The sequence below is a fragment of the Canis lupus genome, chromosome 8, assembly GCF_003254725.2.
Source record: "Canis lupus dingo isolate Sandy chromosome 8, ASM325472v2, whole genome shotgun sequence".
In the NCBI taxonomy this organism is placed as follows: domain Eukaryota; kingdom Metazoa; phylum Chordata; class Mammalia; order Carnivora; family Canidae; genus Canis; species Canis lupus.
In genome coordinates, this window is record NC_064250.1 from 14,373,700 (window position 1) to 14,396,381 (window position 22,682).

The 22,682-nt window shown below is 34.2% G+C and overlaps 1 protein-coding gene across 11 annotated transcripts in view; it reads right to left on the minus strand.

Moving 5' to 3' along the window:
- RALGAPA1 (Ral GTPase activating protein catalytic subunit alpha 1) overlaps positions 1-22,682 on the minus strand; it is a 242,471-nt gene that overhangs the window by 122,636 nt on the left and 97,153 nt on the right. For 6 of the 11 annotated variants that reach the window (XR_007412270.1, XM_049113045.1, XM_049113047.1 and 3 more), the window contains 5 exons: positions 11,436-12,983; positions 9,542-9,666; positions 7,903-8,119; positions 6,705-6,881; positions 627-779 (listed from right to left, as the gene is read on the minus strand). Coding sequence is in view for 10 of the 11 variants with exons in the window: in XM_049113045.1 (XP_048969002.1) it covers positions 627-779; positions 6,705-6,881; positions 7,903-8,119; positions 9,542-9,666; positions 11,436-12,983 (2,220 nt within the window). In the remaining variant the exon portion in view is untranslated. Of the gene's footprint in view, positions 1-626; positions 780-6,704; positions 6,882-7,902; positions 8,120-9,541; positions 9,667-10,661; positions 10,743-11,435; positions 12,984-22,682 lie in introns of all 11 variants that reach the window. The other 5 variants (XM_025443673.3, XM_049113052.1, XM_049113051.1 and 2 more) reach the window with 2 other exon arrangements.

Consider the following 22,682-nt stretch of genomic DNA (forward strand, 5'->3'; position numbering starts at 1 on the left):
CAAAATAACAATCTTAAATATCTACAAAAGTGAATTTTAAAAATATCAACATACATTAGTGCTATTTTTTCCTGATAAGATCAAAACCTCACCAGTTCATAATTCTTTATTACACCAATATTTACTTATTCAATACCACCTGTACCAGGATTTACCTAAGGAGAAAATGATGTAGATACCAGAGAGAGAAATTTGTGCTTGATATAAAGATCATATTTGTAAGTATATACTCTCTCTTTCATCAAATGGCTACTTCAGGTTGTATCATCAATTAACAGAAAATCTCAGGCTGAAGGCAGTTCCTACAGGAAGTCTTCACGAGCCTGTTTGTGCTTAAAGTCTATAATAACTGATTGTATTATAAAAAAGATACTCAATTGTCTTTCACAAAAATAAAAAAATAAGAGTCTGGTATAAGCCCACTGAAATAAAAGAAAACAAAAAATACTGCAGTTTTAACCTTCATTGTTAACATCTCCCAATTCATAATATTTTAATAAATCAACTGATTTGTCACTAACTTATCCCTCTCAAAAATAAAATTTTAAATAACTTAAATAGTAAGATCTCCTAACACTAATGCCCTGAAAGAAAAAAATGGCAAATATCTAATTTCCAAATATTGCCTAGGTCATCTGGAGTCTGAAGAACAGAATGGTGGAGCTTCTCATCAAGCTGCAGATCTTTCTGTTCCATATGATCTATATTCAGTGTGGAAGGAGAAGGTGTCTGTGACCTGGATCCCAAAGCTGAATGGACTGGAGAAGCACTTTCTGAACCTATAAAGACAATTTCATAAAAATTACCATAAAGAGAATATTCAATATCCTCTAAAATGTAATGCTTAAAACTCTATTAAAAATAAATAAATAAAACTCTATTAAACAACTGAAAAGCATCAAACAATAAAACAGGTTATAAATTGGCCAAAGTAGTAAATAAAATCGTAATATGGTATAAGATTTTGTAGTTAGGAGTATCATTTGATTTCTTCCATGGGATTCATATGGAATCAGAACTGGACATACCAATACCAGTTGACAGAAGTCATCAGTGAGAGAATGCTACTCCCATTCCTGGTCCAGCTACAGAAACTCTAGGACCCACTGCTACTCTATTTCACTTACTTCAGACTTGGGGCAATTTAAGAGAAGAGGAACTTGTTCACTGCGGCCCTATATGCTACTATCATTGCTAGCCTGGTGTACTGTGGTCCTTGGTGGTTGCACCTTCAGTCCCCACCCCCCACATTCCTTCTCAGTCCATTCTTCATAAGGCAGCAAAAAAAAAACAAAAACAAAAACAAAAAAAACAAAAAAACTAATCCGATAGTACTCCCTCATTTAAAATCTTTTATGGATTTTATGGCTCTTTACTGGCCACAGCACAAGTCCAAACTTCTTAGTGTGTGGTTTTTCAGTCTTTCTGCAACTTTCTTAACCACTCCATAATTCCCCTAGTACTTTTAAGTTCTAGCCATAGAAAGTAAACTGCTGGTATTTATCTGAACGTAGCATACCTCTGGCCTTTTTCCCTATGTTTTTCTCTGCATGGAGCCCTAATCCTGGTCTTATAGATCTGGTTAACTTATTTTTCAGGTCTCATCTTCGACACCTCTTCCAGAGAAGCCTACCCAGTGCTGATGTTTCCAGGTTGAATAAGTATTCAGGGTGAATAAGTAGTCTCTGCTATTTGCACTCATACCTCCCCATTATACTACTTATATTGCACTGACCTGAAACCTTTTAGTTTTGGAGATAGTTTTAAATATCTTCACTAGTGCATATATTTTGTGAGAACAGGGATTGTAGTCGTGTTACATACTGAAGTATTATCGCCAGTGCCTAGTACAATGTCTGGCACATAGCAGGAATTTTTGATAATTTAATTTACGTATAGCATAAACTAATACTACAGTGAACCACCATTTGTGGTGGTTGTATGGGAGTGCTACTAGGACTAACTAAGCCAGTAAAATATTATGTCTTTTCAACAGAAAATCAATAAAGAAGGATGAGCCCTAAATGATACATTAGACCAGATGGACTTAATTGATATGCACAATACAATCCATCCAAAGCAGAATACATATTCTTCTCAAGTACACATGAAACATCCTCCAAGAAAGATCAAATATAAGTCACACAACAAGTCTCAAAAAATTCAACAAGACTAAAAAAAGGGGGGGGGGGGAGGATGCCTGGGTGACTCAGTGGTTGAGCATCTATCTGCCTTTGGATCAGGTCATGATCATGGGATGCTGGGATGGAGTCTTATATCAGGCTCTGCACAGGGAGCCTGCTTCTTCCTCGGCCTATGTCTCTCTCTCTCTCTCTGCATCTCTCGTGAATAAATAGATAAAATTTAGATGCAAGACTTGATCCCAGGACTCTGGGATCATGCCCTGAGCTGAAGGCAGACGCTCAACCACTGAGCCACCCAGGTGTCCCTGAATATTTTTGAAAAGAAGACATACAGATGGTCAACAGAAATGAAATGAAATGAAAAGATGCTCAATATCACTAAACATTAACGAAATGTAAATCAAAACCACAATAAGATATCACCTTACACCTGTCAAAATGACTATAATCAGAAAGACCAAAAAATAACAAGTACTGGCAAGGAAGTGGAGAGAAAGAAACCTTTGTGCACTGTTGGTGGGAATGTAACTTGGTGCAGCCACTCTGGAAAACTGTACAGAGGTTCCTCAAAAAATTAAAAGTAGAGCTACCATATGGTCTAGCAATTCTACTGCTGGGTATCTATCTAAAGAAAACAAAACACTAATTCAAATAGTTCTCTGCATGGGCAGCCCTGGTGGCTCAGCAGTTTAGTGGCGCCTTTGGCCCGGGGTGTGATCCTGAGGACCCGGGATCAGGTCCCACATCGGGCTCCCTGCATGGAGCCTGCTTCTCCCTCTGCCTGTGTCTCTGCCTCTCTCTCTGTGTCTCTCATGAATAAATAAATAAAATCTTAGAAAAAAATAGTTCTCTGCAGCATTATTTACAATAGCCAAGGTATGGAAGCAACCTAAGTGTCCATCAACGGATGAATGGATAAAGAAGGTATGGTTTTTATATACAACGGAATACTACTCAGTCACAAAAAGAATGAAATCTTGCCAATTGAAACAACATGGCTGGACCTTGAAGGTATTACGTTAAGTGAAGTAAGTTAGAGAAAGAGGCAAATACCATATGATTTCATTTATATTTGGAATCTAAAAACCGAAACAAAATAAAACCTAGACTCACAGACACAAAGAATGACTGGTGTTTGCCATGCCAAAGGGGAGAGCAGTATGGAATGGGAGGAGAATTAAGAAGTAAAAACTAGGATCACCTGGGTGCCTCAGTCAGTTAAATATCTACCTTTGGCTCAGGTCATGATCTCAGGGTCCTGGGATCAGGTCCTGAGTCAGGCTCCCAGATCAGCAGGGAGTCTCTGCCTTTCTCCCTCTGCCCCTCCCCACTGCTTGCGTTGTCTCTCTCTCTCTCTCCATGAATAAAATCTTTAAAAAAAAAAAAAAAAGGTAAAAGCTTCTAGTTAAAAAATAAGTAAGTAGTCATGGGGATGTAATGTACAGAATGAGGAAAATCGTAACACTGTATTAACTTTTGTCAAATCATTATGTTGTACATCTGAAACTAATCCTATGTTAAAAGATAGCTTCAGAAACTTAAGAATTCCATTCTTTAGCATAAACACAAACTGCTGAGGTCATAATGAAAATAATCTCAATACTTATCAAAAACTTTAAGTATATGACCAAAAAATCATCAGTTTTAGTCAAATGCTTTGTAAAACAAATCTATTTCTCTTATCTCCATGTATTATCTTCATCCATAAAAATCTGATTCATTTTTCAGAATTAAAACTTTAAGTGATTTTTATTAAGATCTGGTATTCTAGAATCATTACTGTCTTTAATTTTATTAATAACCATCTAGAACAGCTGACTTACAGGCTTTCTCTTCTTAAAGAATATATTTTTAAAATCAAAGTATTGCTATGGTGATATTCATGTGCAGAGACTATCCATTAAATTTTTGCTCTCATTTCCTATATTAAATTTCTGTTATAGTTTCTGACAATATTACAGGAAAATGAAAGATTTCAGAACTATTAACATCCCTTTGATAGAACACAGCTATTCTTAAAAAAGTTAACAATGTAAGAATATATGCAAATATACTTTGAGAAAATAATCAAGGTGTGTTGAATAGTTTGCATATTGATTATATAGAGTTGTACGCTTTGCTGAATTTTGTCTTTTAAATAGAAATCAATCCATGAACTGCTTTAGTTTTTTAGATAAACACCCCTACACCAATACAAATGACAGTGATCAAGATTACAATTCCTTATAAAATTTCCTAGTAGAGTTTAGAAATAGTTACTATGTGTGGTAAACATAGGTTACATATACATTAAAAATTCTTAGAAGTTCAATCACTTAATAAAAATCATAGAGGCAAAAGCCCTAAAACAAATTCTCTCTGAATATTAAGTTTTATTTTTAGAATTTTTGTCTAGAATTCCATTTTTGACGACTAAAGAGAAATAAAAAGTGATCATACTTCTTTTACCTATTACTGTCTTTTGAAAACATCATAGTCTAATTAATAATCTGAGGGCTTTAAGGAAACTAGAAGAAACCCATGTAGTTTACTAGAAATAATGTTTACAAACTCTTCATTCCTTCAGAATAGTTGGTACCCAGATTAAGACAAAGACACATATTGGTGGGATTTTTTGGACTCACAGCCTGGAAGGGTTACGCAGTAGATCCCTAAACCAGTTAGAAAACTTCTCAGCCTTTTTATTATTTCTACTTTGAAATTCCACCCTTTTCAAGGTTCATTAAATTCTCTACACTGTTCAAAAATTTAGAGTTTTGATAGTATTAAAATTTGTTTTACAGTAGAAAACAAACCCCTTTTAAGTCAATCATTTTAAGTATACTATTACATTAATTTGGCAATTTGTACGTAGTCCAGTAATCAATAACACAATCAAAATAGAGAACTGTCCATCAACATTAAAAGCTTTCTTGTGCCCAATTGCAGTTGATCCTCCACTGGCTCCTGGCCCCAAGTAAGCACTGATCTGCTTTACCACTACAGTTTTGTATTCTCTAGAATTTCCTTTACATGGAATAATAAAGTATGGTATGTAGTCTTTTGTATTTGACTTCTTTCATCTAGTATGTTTTTGAGAATCAGCTATGGTTTTACATATACTAAAATATATATTTTGTTGAGTACATTCCAATAAATAAATATTCAATGAAAGACTCCATTACAATTTGATTATTCATCACTAGTTGGTAGACACACCTGGGTTGTTCTCAATTTTTAGCTACGTGAACAATACTGTCATGAACTTTCACATACAGCTGCTTGAGATAAATAAATACCTAGTGATGGTCAAGAGGTAAATGCATGTTTACTTCTAAAAGATACTGCCATATTTTGGCACAGTGACCTTGCCATTCTGTATTCCCATTACTGATATTATGATATTTCCAACTGTTCCACATTCTTCAATACTTGGTATTGTCAGTATTTTTACCTTGAGTTAAATATGTGTGTAGCGGTATCTCATGGTTATCAACATTCTCTGATAATTAGTAATGCTGAGTATATTCTCATCTACATTTATTTTAAGAACAGCTACAATAAAAGGTATTTATTATGAAATAAGATTTTCTCTAGTATTTCTGTTTGAGTAATTTAAATTCTGTAATAACAGAACTGTGATCTCACCCAATTGGCTCCTGTCCACTGAGCCCCTATTTTGCAAGGGGTTAGGCTATAGTTCTTACTTATCCTCTAAGAGAAGAGAGGTGGAAAAGAAGAGGTAGAATGTGAAAACAAAGGATGGGTTCCTGCCCATCAAAGATTCCACTGGTCAAATTTCATCTGTTTGATTTGGCTGAGGAAATGTGCCTAATTCAGACATGCAGAAATCATGTCCAGTCTTACAAGTTTCTGCAAACACAGGATGCAAACTACTAATCTCTAAATGGGAATGGATAATCACCCATCAAAGAGAATCAAGTTACAGTGAAAACCAAAGTGAATTTTGGATCACACTGTGGAACCACTAAACTATGGGTTACTAGCTGCTCAGGATCCCTCTGGTCACTGCACTAACTTTGCAATAATGTGACCCTCCATTTCATGACTGAATTTCTTGGATCCTACCCATCATATATTTGACCACATTAAAAACCTGCTGAAAAGCATAACTTACTGTATAAATATAAAATATTAGTATATTGATATATAGGTCTTCTATTAGGCAGTATTCTCTACAGTTTCTATAATACTTTGCCAAAAAAATCTATAAAAATCTGGGCTAACTCTGAAAGACAATGAAAAGAAGGAAGTACTTCTCAACTATGTTTTATCGATTTAAAAACTGCTGCAGGAAATGCAGTGATGCAAAAATATTTAAAATTTTATATACAATATTAATTCACCTAGCCCCTTGAAACTTAGCATGTAGACTCCAGGTCAAGAAACTCTTATATCAATGTATTTTTTTTCCTCCATTGTTACATAAAGATGAATGAAAAAAACAATGCTTAAACTGTAGTAAGAAATACTTAAAATCTATCAAATAAAATCTTAAACAGATTCTTTGGTGGCTTAAAAAATGCACTTAAGGAAGATATTCCCCTTTAGTAACTTTACCAGTAACCGTTGCAACTTCAGCAGAGAAAGCTTGTTGATTAAGACTGCTTGTTTCAGAATCTATCTGAAGTGTAGTTAGACTAGCCACTTCTTGCTCTTCAGCACTCTGATGATGGCCAGAACCTGAATCCACATCAGCAGAAGATATAATCCCAGTATCAGCTCCAAAGCCAAAATCTAAAGGAAGAAGAAATGCTAGGACATAGAAGTCTCAAATACAAAACAAAAATATTTACAAAAGAAACACAGCTACTTCAGCAAAATGATTAAACATTAACATTCCTCTTAAATCTATTCTATTTACATACCACTCAGGTAAATGCAAATAATGTTAACAGTAGGAAGTTTATAATGAGAAACAAATTTTTAAAGGTTCTCACAGTTTATTACTAACAACAATAAGGACAAAAAACAGACACATATGATGTATCATCAATATTCTTATCCAGGTTTTCTCAGAGCTGGTAGTATGCTTTTGAAGAACTTTATAATCTGGTATGGTAAAAGACATTTTTGTCTTAAATCATATATTCCATTCTGAGATCAGGGTAGTATACAATCCATGAAAACAGAAAACATGTTTCTCTAATGCATCTCTTAGCTCTTCACTAACTTAGTTCCCAAGGTTTTCATGTTCTTTTGTTTAAATTTTGGTAGTCTTCACTGCATGCGGAATACATAATTATAGCAGAAAAGCTATGTGGTAATGATACAGCACCAAATAATATCAATGCTGTCTTTTAACATGAAGTGATTATTCAAGAGAGGCTCTGGGTAATGGAACACTGAATAAAACTGTACTGAACATACTACTGAAGCACTGAACTTATTAACAGTGGTTCCCAAATATAAGTGCATGAAGTAGTACCAACTCATAACCATGACTGTCCTTTATTCTAATGTCCAGTCCACTCTAATTTATTTTTCCTTTCTACATGGTCTTAAAATATTTGTTTTAGGAAATGAGAGTGATTTTTTTGTTTTTCAAGGGCTTTAAGTTTGGTGAAATAAAATAAACTTGAAGTAATTCCCTAAAACTTCCTTTGGAATTTCACTGAATAATGAAATCAAAATATGTAGGAACTCTTGTCTAAATAACGTTAGAGAGAAAGTTAATGGTTACATAATCCATAAGTCAGTTTCAAACAGAAAACAATCAACAAAAAAACATATTGCTCAAACAGAAAAAGATACTTGCTGTCAAATTTTCGGCCATCATATTGGAAAGCGCTGAATGAATCCGAATGACTATCTGAGCTGATAAGATCACTGCTCCCTGCACTGGCAGGAGAAGTCCATTCTGAGGGCACACCTGGGTCATCAATTGGGCGCATCTGGTTTTGCTTATTTAGAATATCAGGGAGGTCTTTGGGAATTTCAAGACTGCCTGGACTACTTCCTCTTCTTGTCATACTCTAAAAATTCAAGAAACAGCTTACCATTAAAAAAATTTTATTCTCATTAAACATCTGAAATCTTGAATTTCCAGGACAATCATCAAATAAATGTTCAGACTTCGGGCCTAACATAGGAGGGGGAAAACACACTAACTGAACAATTTATGTAACTGCATGGAGCCATAACCTGAAGTACTGTTGGTTTGTCTAAAGTAGAGACCCAATTATCATATGGTGTTGGGCCTAAGACTCTAAGCCTCAAAAGGATCCATGCAGTGAAGTAAGGACAGTAGAAAGAGTAAAGTATTCAAATGGAAAAATGAGCAGCAAACAGAAGAGCTAGTGGAGGGAGAAAAAATGACAGCAAAGAGATTACTCTATAATGATTATATATAATGATTCTATTATTTTTTCCCATTCAAGAAAAAAAAAAACTAAACTAAAAATAAAAGGGAAATGTAATGGAGCTATAGACATTCACTAAAGACAAGTTCAAATCCCAATGGAGACGTCCTGCATGGCTCAGTTGCTTGAGCATCTGACTTGATTTTGGCTCAGATAATGATCTCAGGGTCCTGGAATTGAGCCCATGTCAGACTCCATGGTCAGCAGGGATCCTGCTTCAGATTCTCTATGTCCTGTCCCTTACTCTCTGTCTCAAAAAACACTTAAAAAAAATCCAATTGGAATATGACTATTTAAAAAAAGCAATTCCACATATATTTATCTTTCCTTAACAATTAAGCATTATTGGGATAAAATTGTTCTATTTTCATTTTGCTGTAATTCTAGTAAAACAAAGATAACTTTAAAAGTCTATTCTGAAGTTAGCTGCAATGATTAAACATCAATATTTATGCTATCAAATTTATGGGAATTGGATCAGAAGACCTCCATTGTTATCTTTTTTGCTAAGGGTCAGCAGTGGGTAAGAAGGTAACCTATGAGCAAATATGAAAAACATAGGGAAGACTAGGAAGGTAGGGGCTTATATCTAAGTAGGTAAGCAAATAGGTATTCTCATATTTTACCCTGGTCAAAACTATAAGCCTATTTGTTTTATGTCTCTAAATAAAAAATATTATAAAAGTATAATTTAAAAATCTTAATTCAAAAAAGGGTTAAATTTAGAGGAAATTATTATTATTATTATTTAAAGATTTTATTTATTCATTCATGACAGACAGAGAGAGAGAGAGGCAGAGACACAGGTAGAGGGAGAAGCAAGCTCCATATAAGAAGCCTGATGTGGGACTCGATCCCCCGTCTCCAGGATCCTACCCCGGGCTGAAGGCGGCACTAAACCACTGAGCCACCAGGGCTGCCCGGAAGATTATTTTGAATAAAAATTTACAAACACACATACACACAAAAGTAAGTATCCTTTAGTTTCTCTACTCTCCTTGCTAAACCAAATAAATGAAATAAAACAACACTTACTGAGGCATTACCACTTCGAAGTCGTTCTGCTATAAACTCATCCATCAGATCAGGAACATTAACATTGCTGCTGCCAATATCACTATTAAGAGGAGGCAGTTTTGGGCTCATGTCCTCTTTATTGACTAAAAATAAATAAATAACTATATATAGTGAGAAAAGACTTAACTGCGTTTCCTAATCTGAAACAAACAAAAGCAATCCAAAACAAATCACCTATGCCATATCAATTATTTGCCAAACATGCATTTACGAATAATTTCTCTCCCTGTAGATTTAATTTTAAGAATTAGTAAATTGATATTTACTTTATTTAACTAAGCAGATGTTAGTCAATCTTCAGTATAACCTTAAACAGCAAGAAAGCTTATAGATAAGCACTAGTTGGAGTTAGGTTAATATTGCCTATAAAGAAACTGGTATATTTATCTTTCTTCCTGCCTCTATGCTTCTATTTCGAGCCTTAATAACTTAGAATTCCATTCTTCTCAAAAAATATCTGCAAGGAATCTATCCCTTGAATCTATGTACATCTCAGTGGGATATAAATGCATTTCAGTTTAGATAAATAAAAAAATCCATAATTGTGACATAATATCATTTATATTCACTACAAAGTCTAACATTACTGCTTTAAGAAAAAAGAGGTTTATTTTCACAAAGGTTTTTCTGTAAAAAGAAAACCCACAAAAGTTATTTTGATTTTGTTATGACTACATTAACAAAGTTTCAACCTTGGGAAAAAACTTACAGAAATAAATATTTATTTCACTATTATGCTGTTGAAAAATTAATTTCTCTGCAACTAAAAGAAAACCAGTATTGCTTATACTCCTAACGAAGTAAAAAGCATTTCAGGTCAAGAAAATACACTGGTCAAGAGTTCACTGTGAAATACCATTATCTTTATATTACTGGCCAGGCTTTGCTAAGCTGTCAAATACTGCCCTCAAGTGGCATTAATGGCTCAATGCAAGATGCATTATACAGCATTCTGTTAATCATGCTAACAAAACCATGTTAAACAAACAAAATCAAAACCTACCTTACTGCTGAAAGTTAATTTTCTATATCTGTAAAGTTATTTTAAATTTGAATCAAGATAAGAGAAGAGAGTTACCATAATCTTGCTTTCTGTAATCTGTCCATAGAGGTTCCATATTTAAATCATGATTGGCTATCATGAAACCTTTATGTACATCTAAAATCTCAGAAAAAAGAAAAGTATGGTAAGTGTTTTAAGGACTTGCATTCTATACAAATGAATGCAAAACTAAAAAGCCTACAGCTTATTTTGAAATGGCTTCTTTGAAAAGTAACTAAATCCACTTTGAGATTTAAGAAAGAATTTCTCCTTCAAGGATAACTAAAAATGTTGATGCTGGTTGTCAGACCTTGATTTCCATTATGTTACATAATGCCAAAGTAATTTTATTCCAAGAAAATATCTAAAAGCATGTAACTCATCAATAAAAATAATGAACTCAATTAGATATAGCCAGTGCCCTTTTAAATATAAACTATAAGGGGGCAGGGGAAAGTATTCCAACGACTTAGTAAACTTAATTTCACGGCTCATGTAGTACATACTCAGAAAAATATTTGATTTAGATAGCCTCTGAAAGGTCATTAAAATTTTCCTGTATCTTCCTCTTTCCTATCTTGTTCAGCAGCAAAGAGGTTTAACTAAATGCCTTATAAGGGAAATTAGTAATTTAAATAAACATTTTATGCTGGGAAAAATACAGCTGGGAAAAGGCGCATGCATAACCAAACAGAGAGAAAGCAGTGACCATCCCAAAGCTTTTTGATTGCTTATAGCTCGCTTCAGTTGCATTAAGCCAAACTGGTGCTGTCTTTCTCCTTTTGCGCTCTGCACACTGTTAGTGCTCACCTGCAGCTTTCCTTCCAAAATAGCCCATTACATGACTGTACAGATCCCTCAGTGGAGCCTCTGGTGGCATTCTGTTCTGCCTCTGTGGGGAAACATTTGCCTTCGGCTTCGAAAGAGCATGTACAACAGTTTTATAAACGCCACCCAGGGAGCCCTGCTGTAGTCCTGCCTCATGACTTGATGACCTAAGAGTACTACGACTACCTAACTGATTACTTGCAACTCCTTCTTTTTGTAATACAGTGGTGGGAATCTCTGTAGATTCCTTAGTTGTTTTACTTACTGATGCTGTACCAAGTGTATCTAGAGGCCTGTACACACCAGGTTTTACTAACTCTGTAAAACTATTTGAGCTGGTATGGAGGTTGCTGGCGCTGCTGGTGCTACTGCCACTACTACTACTGAAGCCACCAAGCTTCCGCAGTCTCATCTTCCATGGAGCCTCTTTGTTTTCCAGAGGATTATAAAACTGAACTGATTCAGTAGATGGTCTAAAAGTAACATGAACAGTATTTCGTTTTTTAGTAGTAATTTTCATGATTTTGGCTCTATGAGTTACTGTTTCAGACAAGCTCCTTTTAGTTGGAGAAAGTTTGCTAGTGTTTGTAACAGGAGGCAGTCTATGGTTAACAGGTGTTTTTAGTGTAGTTTTCTTGGTATGCATAACATGTGGGACAGTGATTTTTTCATTAATTTGCACACCCTTAACCTTTTCGACTACTGTTACATCTACACAGGCATCTAATTCTGTGGCTCTTTGTCTATACAGGTGTTTCCTTTTTTCTTTATCACAAGGGCTACCTGAGCTAGGTTCTGATGATTGTTTATCATTTTTTAGTTCCTCGGGTTTTTCGTAAGTTTTGGTTCTCATAAAACTGTCTAACTGGTTAGGCGCAACACTACTCACGAAGGCAGCTGAGTCTGGTTCTTTTTGAAACTGAGTGTTTTCAGGAGTCCCAACAAAAGAGGTGATATTTTCTGATTTACTTTCCTGGTCTACATATTCTAATTTATCTAAAGATGATCGTTCATCCCTATTTACTGCAATAATTACTTCCTCAGAAGCTGCATCTTTACCTAACTCATTTTTACTATGATTTTCCTGGTTTTCCTTAAAATATTCTTTCAAGGAGGTAAGAAGATCGTCATCTCCTTCAAGGTCAATGTACTGGATTTGTTCAAAAGCTGAATCTGCAAGTTCTACTGGATCTATTAAGTGACAAAGATGGTCATATATGCTATCACCAACTTCCAGAGAAGACTCTCTACTGTGAGTATCAGTGATGTGGCTTTCAGTGGATCTAGTTATTGAAGAAGCCTCTGTGGAACTCTGCAAGCTTGGCGCATGACGGGATGAACTGTCAATGACAGGAACTGCACCTTTGGCTCGTTCAACAGTGAATGGTTCCAAGATGTCAGAAGTACTGCTACTTCGAGGCAATGGCTGCTCCTCATTCAAAGCACCAAAAACTTCATTTCCAGTGTCTTCACTTTGTGAAAAATGTCTGACTCTAGTTGGGCGGGGAAGTATTTGAGCATCATCAATATCTGTAAAAAAAGAAAAATTATGAAGAGTAGGAACTATATGAACACGAAAAATATAGTACTAATTTCAACCATACTCTAAGCATAGGCTTAAAATAAAAAAATTCTGAGACATTTTTGTAAGCTCAATGAAATAAAATTTATTAAAAAATAGAAATGTTTTTAAATAATGATGGGCACAAGCTAATATAGCATGTAGTGTCAATGAATTAGAAAACTATAAGAATATATTTTTAAATGTTAACATGCATAGTAACAGTGAGGTGATGAAACATTTGGAAGTGCAGTTAAAGATAGAGCTGTGCCAATAAAGCAATTTAAACTTGCTATTCAATTTTTTCCTACTTAAGTTCCAAGAAGAAAAAAGTAGATCTTAACCATAGAAAGCTGATCTAAGTATTCCACTACTGTAGAATGATAGGATCTCATAAATTCTCATTTCTTCCTTACCAGGCAAGGGGCATTATCTTTTCTTCAAATCTTGCCCGTCTGATCACATATTACAAATGGAAATCTCCACCCTCTTCCAAAAGTTCTCTTTGTCCGAAAACTACTTATCTGTGCTACTGAGGTGTTTTGCTTTATTTTCTATTGTATTAAAATCTATTCATCCCTATCAAATAAAATACAGTGTTAAAAAAATTTATTTCTCACAAATACCATTTAATCTACTAGAAGAAACTTTCTCACTGGCCCTTACCATTAAGCATAGATCAAACCTTAAAAACTGTATCTATGTCTCCTGGGGCACTCTGGTGGCTCAGTAGGTTAAATGCCCAACTTTTGTTTTTGGCTCAGGTCATGGTCTCAGGGTCATGGGATTGAGCCTGCATTGAGGTCCATGCTCAGCAGGGAATCTGCTTGGGATTCTCTCCTTCTCCCTCTACCCTTCCCCCTGCTCACACGTGCATGCACACTCTAAATAAATAAGTAAATAAATAAAATCTTTTAAAAAGAAACCACTATCTATGTCTTCTTACATTTCTAAGAATCAACACATTTTAAAGTCAAAACAGACATTACAGATTATCTAATTTAATTTTCTTACTGAGGAAATTGAGGCCCAAAGAGGTAAAGCCATAAACTATGAAAAGCAGGCTTAGTGTTCCATGTCACTGCATTGTTTTCACAGCTAAGTATATGGTAAATCCTCAAAAATATTTATGAAATTGAAAATCACAAGTTGAGATACTATTAAACTGTACAGATATATGCAAATTAGAAATTTTAGAATTAAAATACAGGGTCTATGAATCCATCTTGGCCTTTATATTACCAAGAAATAACTAAAGAAAAATTTGTAAACCAGCAAAACATAATGAAAAAAGAAAGAGTCAAAAAGTCAGATGTTACTCATTAGGCTTATAATGCAAAGGTTGTAAGTAACAGAATTGTATCTGAAAATGAGAAGATTCAGATCCCAGAGTAAAACAGTGACTTATCCAAGATCACAAATTAACTTATTGATTGTGCTCGGTCTAGAACTTATTAGGTTTCTTACTCCAGACTCTGAGACCAATGTTCTCATTTATAAAATGGGGACAGTAATTCAAAATATTCTTGGGGTCCACGCTATAAATAAAAGGAAGCTGGTCCTTCCGCTATTTTATTCCTATCAACTTCTTTGTACAAGGTCCACAAGGAACCATTTTACACATAGATTCAGAACAAGGGAAGTTTGTAGTATGATAAAATTCCACTATATTCCTGAATATATACATTTGGATTCCAAGCACAGGTCAAATACACAATACCTCCAGAAGTTAAGACAATTAATTTATCATTAAGTTGAGGGGAATATTTTTAAAATGATGTTGGCTTTCTTCTTCATACACTCCACTTAGAAATTCTTTTAAATGAAAAGTGAAACATTTCCTCAGAAACTAAACATTTATGCATTTATTTATTATTACAGCAGATAACTAATGCTTATTTATGTTTTAACAAATATAAGTATTTTGGTTTTATTTTATCTCCCATAGTAGATCATAAGAATCTTTGCCTAGAGAACAGAGATTATATTTAAAATACACTCCAAGTTTCTTTCCACAAAATATCCTAATAGGACTTAAAACTATGTAATTTTCCAGAAAAATTCTTAAAAATTTTATAGTTGAGACTTTATCTGCTCCAACTGAAAATTAAAATCTTAAAAGCTTATTAAAAGCTAATATTATGATTCTAATATATGAACTTCATCAATATTATTAATATTTCATAATTTTTCTATTCTAAACAAGCCAGCAAAGATTACTGTTAAGTTCTTTTTAAGAATTTCTGCCCGACCCAGTCCCCACCTTGTATAACTAGAAAATTTAACCATTATTTCAGCCTATGTTTTTCCTGAACTTTTTTTTTATAACATATGGATACCCAATATTTTTCATGCAAGTTTAAGAGGGCAAGAGCTTAAAAAAAAAAAAGAAAAAAATTATCAACAATGTACTCTTTGAGAATTTAAACAAACAAAAACAATATTTAAGCCTTAAGTATAATTCTACATAGGCATATAAGAATACTAACTGCATAACATCAAAGAAAGTAATTGCTGACAGGAAATCAATGTCAGCATTTGAGCATAACTTACTCAAGTAAGTCTTAAATTTAAAGAAATGCCTGTATACCTGCATTCCATTAAGGAGAAAAAGATTAGTATATGTGCTGCCGAAGCAAGCACAAGGAGAAAAAGACAAAATCACAGCTAATTCTACAGTCTTTTCTACATGCTAGGCATTGTTACAAATAGCTGATATATATTATTTCATTTAATCTTCACAACATCACTGTGAAGTAGGTGTTGTTATCCCCATTTTATAGATGAAGAAACTATTTAAGTGACCTGTCTGATGTTACACAGCTGGAAAGTGAAAAGCTGGGATTTGAGAGCAAAAATTAGTCCATGTTCTAAATATCCTGAATAATATAGGTCATATACTCATGAAATAATTCATTAATTCTTTTAAATTGGCAAAAGCTAACTGTATTAAGAAATTATAAAGCAGCACAATGATTTATCTCTACAAAGAATCTTAGAAGTCAAAACATATTCAAATACAAACATTAGTAAATTATACAGAAGAAAACAACTGACAAACTTTGTATTGGAGCGCTGAAACTAAGTTTTAGGCTTAAGCAAAAATAGTGTTCAAAATAATTATGCTGCTTATATTTTCCTTTGAAAAATAGTAGTTTCTATTTAAAGTATTAATAACCATTAAATGAGCAAAACGAGAAAAAAGTTTTGTTGAATTTTTAAACGCTTTTGAACACTGATAAAATGCTTTCTATAGAGCCTTGCAACGTGTAAAATAAATTTCTTTCCACCAGTTATGTTTCTTCAGGATTTTTGTTTGTATTAACATCACAATATCCTTATTTCTTGAAACAACTCTTGTCACATAGTGGAAACTTAGTATACTAACACTGGTAGAAGGATAGTATGTCTTTATATTAAAAATTAGTAGCTACTAATTCATAAATTATCAAGCTGGTTCCTCAGGAAAATAAATCTCTTAAGTTATAACACTAACATACCACTAGGAAATTTTAATAATTTTAGAAAACAGGTACAGAACTAAGTGCCAAATCCCTTCTATCCAAAGTTAAATTCTATTCTCAGTCATAAACACTAGCTATCAGAAATATTTTTAAAGCTCCTGAATTCATAAACATCATTTATATTAGTTTACATAGAAATTTATACTATTTTAAAGCTGAGGGATCCCTGGGTGGCGCAGCGGTTTGGCGCCTGCCTTTGGCCCAGGGCGCGATCCTGGAGACCCGGGATCGGATCCCACGTCGGGCTCCCGGTGCATGGAGCCTGCTTCTCCCTCTGCCTGTGTCTCTGCCTCTCTCTCTCTCTCTCTCTCTCTCTGTGACTATCATGAATAAATAAATAAAAAAAACTTTAAAAAAAAAATAAATAAATAAAGCTGAGGTTTTTTTCCTGGATTTATCTAAAGGAAATGACAATGTCCTTTATGTAATTAAAAAATGTTTTTGCCTATTTGGGCAACATGGCAATGTACTTTCAAGGTGAGAACCACAGAGCATCCACATTTCCAATTTTATTACTAACAGAGTCTAGTAAAAACTCTTTTTAAAACTGGATGTTCAATTTATAGGTAATTCAAAGCAGTATCTACATCACTGAAATCATGGAAAAACTTTATGCTAATGTTTTGTTGCAACTGTATTATCTTATTGCTTGTATTTTGGTCATTGACAGTGTTAGGAAATGCTACTGATTTTTCTAAATTATTCTTGCATTGGCAACTTTGCTGAACGTTTTACAGATTCTAATAGTTTTATCAACTTGGTTTTCCCAGTCATTAAATCAGGAAGGGTCCTTCTGATGCCCCAATCTCATAATTCTCTTGCTAGAGAAATTAATAAAGAAATTTTAATTCACATACAAAAAATTAAAAGCAACAAATCAATTCCAAATAATTTTAATTTTATACCACTAAAATTTAAACCACTAAACTATTTCCTACTCTTTCATCCTTCTAATATTGTTTCCTTTATTCTTAAATTTTGGAAATGAACAAATAACCAATATATTTTTTCATGTTAAGAAAATTACAATTTTGTTTATGGGCATGTTATGTAATGCCATTTTAAGTTAGCTTCAAAGCTGTACTTTAAAAAAACTAACACAAATTATTTCAACAAAAACAAAACAAATCTGACCTGGAGTTATGCTAGAACCAGCAGATTACAGGTAGAAGCCTACTTGTTTGGTTGGAGGTGGAAAATTCTCCTCCTGATTAGGTAGAATTTAGGAGCAGGATGGGACATGAGAGGAAACATCTTCTTTCTCCTGATACTCAGAAAATAGAAGTAGAGAGATCAAAATATTTTGCTCTACAGAGCTGAATTCAAATAATGAAACACTGTTAAATAACATTAGCAGCCTATTTAATATGGCCTTGATAGACTAGAGTCTAACAGCAAATATGACAAACAAGTTAGCAGTTTTGAGAACCAGTTCAAAGAAAGTAGGTCTGTAAAACTTCTGGGTGAGAAACCAACACTACTTAATTAGAAAATAATAAACAGTTGGAAAAGCATAAACAAAGTCAGATGCCCACCCTATGTTTTTTGTATCACTTCTTTCATTAAAGTATTATTTTTGACAATAAAAGCTAATTTATTGTTTAAGAGCAATTACTGAGATTTCTGGTTTCTCTGTAATCCATTTATCAGAAACAGAAAGACTGGTTAGCCTAGAGTATTAAATGTTAAAACTATAACTCATGGGCACCTGGGTGGCTCAGCAATTGAGCGTATGCTGGTCCCGGGGTCCTGGGATGGGGTCCTGGGATCGAGTCCCACATCGGGCTCTCCATGGGGAGCCTGCTTCTTCCTCTGCCTATGTCTCTGCCTCTCTCTCTCTCTCTCATAAATAAAAATAAATAAAAGTCTTTAAAAAAAAAACAAAACCCTATAATTCAGTTAAGGAATAAGGGACAGGGAAAGCATGCTTGCCCAGACACCTGTATTACTTGTAGAGCTTTAAAAAAGTGTTAGATGTCTGTGCAACCTCCAGAATACTACATCAAAACCTGAGGCAGATGCCTGGGGAAAAAAATATTTCAAGTGTTATACATGAGTCTGTTGTTAAGAACTAATGAGACATTTAGAGAAATGCAGTTGAACTAGTCCCCAGAATTTAAGAAAAACTCTTCAGGGATATTCAGCTATCCAAATAGTGTAGTCTGTACAAAGCTATACCACAAAGAATCACACAACAGTGTAGGCTGAATGGACATCTAAACAAAAATACTAGAGGACAAAAAAGGGCTGGACACAAATAGGGTCCTTTAAAAACTGATGGTCCGGGATCCCTGGGTGGCGCAGCGGTTTGGCGCCTGCCTTTGGCCCAGGGCGCGATCCTGGAGACCTGGGATCGAATCCCACGTCGGGCTCCCTGCATGGAGCCTGCTTCTCCCTCTGCCTATGTCTCTGACTCTCTCTCTCTCTCTCTCTCTCTCTGTGTGACTATCATAAATAAATAAAAAAATTTAAAAAAAAAAAGCTATTAAAAAAAAAAACTGATGGTCCATTTTTTTAAAATCTTAGCGTAAAAAAGAAAAAAAGGAATTAAACAGCTTCTTAAGTATTCAAGAGTATCAGGTAAATATTTTTTCCAGAGAACTCTATTTCTAATCAAAAGCTAGAGTGGCTGCCTATGAGTATTTTCACTGTTTTTTGGTGAAGTAGTTAAAGAAACCTCAACTCCTGATTTTAAATGATGTGCCCAGGAAATATTTTGAGTTCATTTAGTCTGCTCATAAATGAGGGAGACATATAAAACTATGAAAAATTTTTCCTTTGTAGTTCATTTTCTTATTAATTCTCTCTGTACATTCTATAGTAAAATTTACTCAAACCTTGGAGGGAAACATAAGCAAATATTTTCATTGAAAATCTAAGACTGGCAATTTTTTAAAAATTTAGCACTATTAAAAAAAAATCTCTCTTCACAGAACTTTTTTCCTTTTCCTATCTCTCCCCGTCACCATCTCCCCTCCCCCTCACCCCCTCAACAAGCCTAACACCTGAAGAAGCAAACACTAGGCCTTCACAATTTGTCTCTAACAACAGAGGCAATCAAAAATTCCAACAATCCAGATTTCTACTATATAAGCTTGTGTAAGAATAATCCTGTCCAATTTTCATAGCTAATTTTTAAAACTATGAGGTTAGTTCAACGTCTTGCAAATTTGTTCGCTCTGGAAACATAATGCTATAGAATATCAATGTGTGTACCTGGAAAAGTTCTCCATACTCAAATAAGTTTGAGAAATAAACAGTTGGGGGCGAGTATGTGTTTGTGTGTCTCTTAAAAAACCTGACTTCTGGGGGCCTTTAATATGTTGATATATACTATAAATCTTTAATCCATTAGATAGTTATTAACATTTCCCAGAAAGTGTTGTAAATTTATACAAGTGCATGGCAAATGCTGAATTCATTCACAAGTCACTTTTCAGGAATGAAGTTTTTGCTGCTACTTTATATATTCCTTCCTCCTTTGAAGTCTTAAAAGAAAAATGACTTTTACTCAAAATAACCAAGTCTAATTATGCTTTTAGGTCTTAAATGTACGCATGCACAAAAAGTTGAAAGCAACTGTATTGTAAATTACCAATAAATAAGCACTGGGTTGGAGGATTACGTATATTTTTCATATACTTTTCTAAATAATCCATATTTTCTAGTATGATATTACTTTGATAATCAGATATCAAGTTTGTTTTGATTTAGTGACCCATATCTCATTATTTATCTCTTTAAATCCATCACAAAATGCACATTATCCCAAATGAAGGAAATAAAAACAACTAGAACTGCCACTTAGAAAATTATTTTCAAACCTTCTTCCTAAAACACCTCCCCCATTAAATTACTAAAAGGTAATCTTTCGGGGATCCCGGGGTGGCTCAGTGGTTTAGCGCCTGCCTTTGGCCCAGGGTGTGATCCTGGAGTCCCGGGATCGAGTCCCGTGTCGGGCTCCCAGTATGGAGCCTGCTTCTCCCTCTACCTATGTCTCTGCCTCTCTATGTCTATCATGAATAAATAAATAAAATCTTTAAAAAAAAAAGGTAATCTTTCTGAATTATACATTTACAGTGAAGCAAGGATTATGAAATAGGCACTTACCCCAGTTAAGGTGCTACCTTACAACATTTTAAAGGGAATACTTCACCTTTATTTTAATATTTCAGCACTTAACATGCATATCTGCCAAAATATTATGTAAGTTGCAGGGAAGGAATTTTGTAAAGCCCTTAAGATTCTGAGAAAAAAATGAATCTTCCAGGCAGTTTTGACACAGTAGCAGAGTATCTGATCGAAACATGTAAGACTTATTGGCCAAGGGGTACCTGGGTGGCTCAGTCAGTTAAGCATCTGCCTTTCTTGGCTCAGGTCATAATCCCAAGGGTCCTGGGATCAAACCCTGCATTGTGTTGGGTTCCCTGCTCAGCAGGAGTCTGCTTCTCCCTCTCCCTCTACTTCTGCTGCTCCCCCTACTTTGTGCTATCTCACTTCTTCTCATAAACAAATCTTAAAAAAAAAATAATTAGTGGCCAAAACTTATTTCAATGTTTCTAAACATTTCAAAAATGTTTTCCAGTAAATGCTTTAAAAATATTTTTAAAAACTAAAAGAAAAAAAAAAATATATATATATATATATATATCTAAGAGAGGTTTACAACAACTTAGGAGTTTTAGTTATAGATCATGTAGTTAGTTGTAAGAACAAAACATTGGGATGCCTGGGTGGCTCAGCAGTTGAGTATCCACCTTCAGCTCAGGGCGTGATCATGGGGTCCTGGGATACAGTCCTGCATTGGACTCCCTGCAGAAAGCCTGCTTCTCCTTCTGCCTATGTCTGTGTGTCTCTCATGAATAAATAAATAAAATCTTTAAAAAGCAACAACAACAAAAAGAACAGAAACACTGTTTGGCCAATTTACCTAACCTAAATTATAAATGAATGCAATCAACCAAAATCAGTGCTATTTACACAGTACTTAAATGGAACACTGGAGAGACAAAGTATCCAAATTCTTTATTTATAGCTGAGCATCATATGCAACAAAAATTTTTCTTCTGTATGTTAAAATTTCTATTATTCCATTTATATATTTTCTAATCTTACTACTTTTTGCATTAATAGCTTAAATTATTCAAGTCGCCTAATCTTCTTGGTGTCAAATATATATTCATTCATCATGAAATACTTATTGAGCATGTAGGTTTGGGTTTGAGGCCAAATTTTCTATTTTATTATTGTCATCCATAAAACTGCAAAGTCAACCACCAATTTCATTATAAAATTCATTAAAGGTTCATTATTTCTATCACACTTTATTATTTTCTAAAAAATAATATTGAACACTTCTCAAAAACATCATAAAGATTATGTCTAAGTAATTATCAATCAAGGTATCCTGAACTAGAAAACACAAACATATCACATCCAATAATTGAATATTTTCTCATTTTTAGAAAAGACATTAAGTTTTTTCATTTACAGTATTTTCAAAAAATACCAACAAGAGTATCTATGTATTTATGTATATTCACCCCTCAGTATGTACCCCCTTGGTTTGGCTGAAATCTCTGATCTTAATGAAATTCTGGGTGGTAGAAAGCACTTCACCTGAAATATCATTATTAATAAAAATGTGGTAGGAAGCACTTCACTTTATATTTTTAAAGCATTTACTGGAAACCATTATTTTATTATCTTATTAATAAAAATGTACCTTCCCTTTGGGGTATGTGGGTAGCTCAGTCAGTTAAGTAGTTGACTTGATTTAGGTTCAGATCATGCATGATCTTGGGGTCCTGGGATAGAGTCCCACCATCCAGCTCCATGCTCAGTGGAGAGTCTGCTTCACAATTCTCTCTTCCTCTGTTCCTCCCCCCTCCACCCTTTAATATAAACAAATCTTAAAAAAAAAAAGCACCTTTCCTTGCATAAGCCTTTAATACATTAGGAACAAGAAGGATAGAGATAGGTTGTTTAAAAGGAAAAAAAAAAAAAATCAACCCTACCATAAGTGGCAACATCAGGGAAACACTCATAAGAGTGATACGAAAGTACCTAAAAATGTACAACTAATTTTCTAAGAGCTAGCACATTTTGCATAACTATTCAACATATTTGCTTCTAAAAGACAAG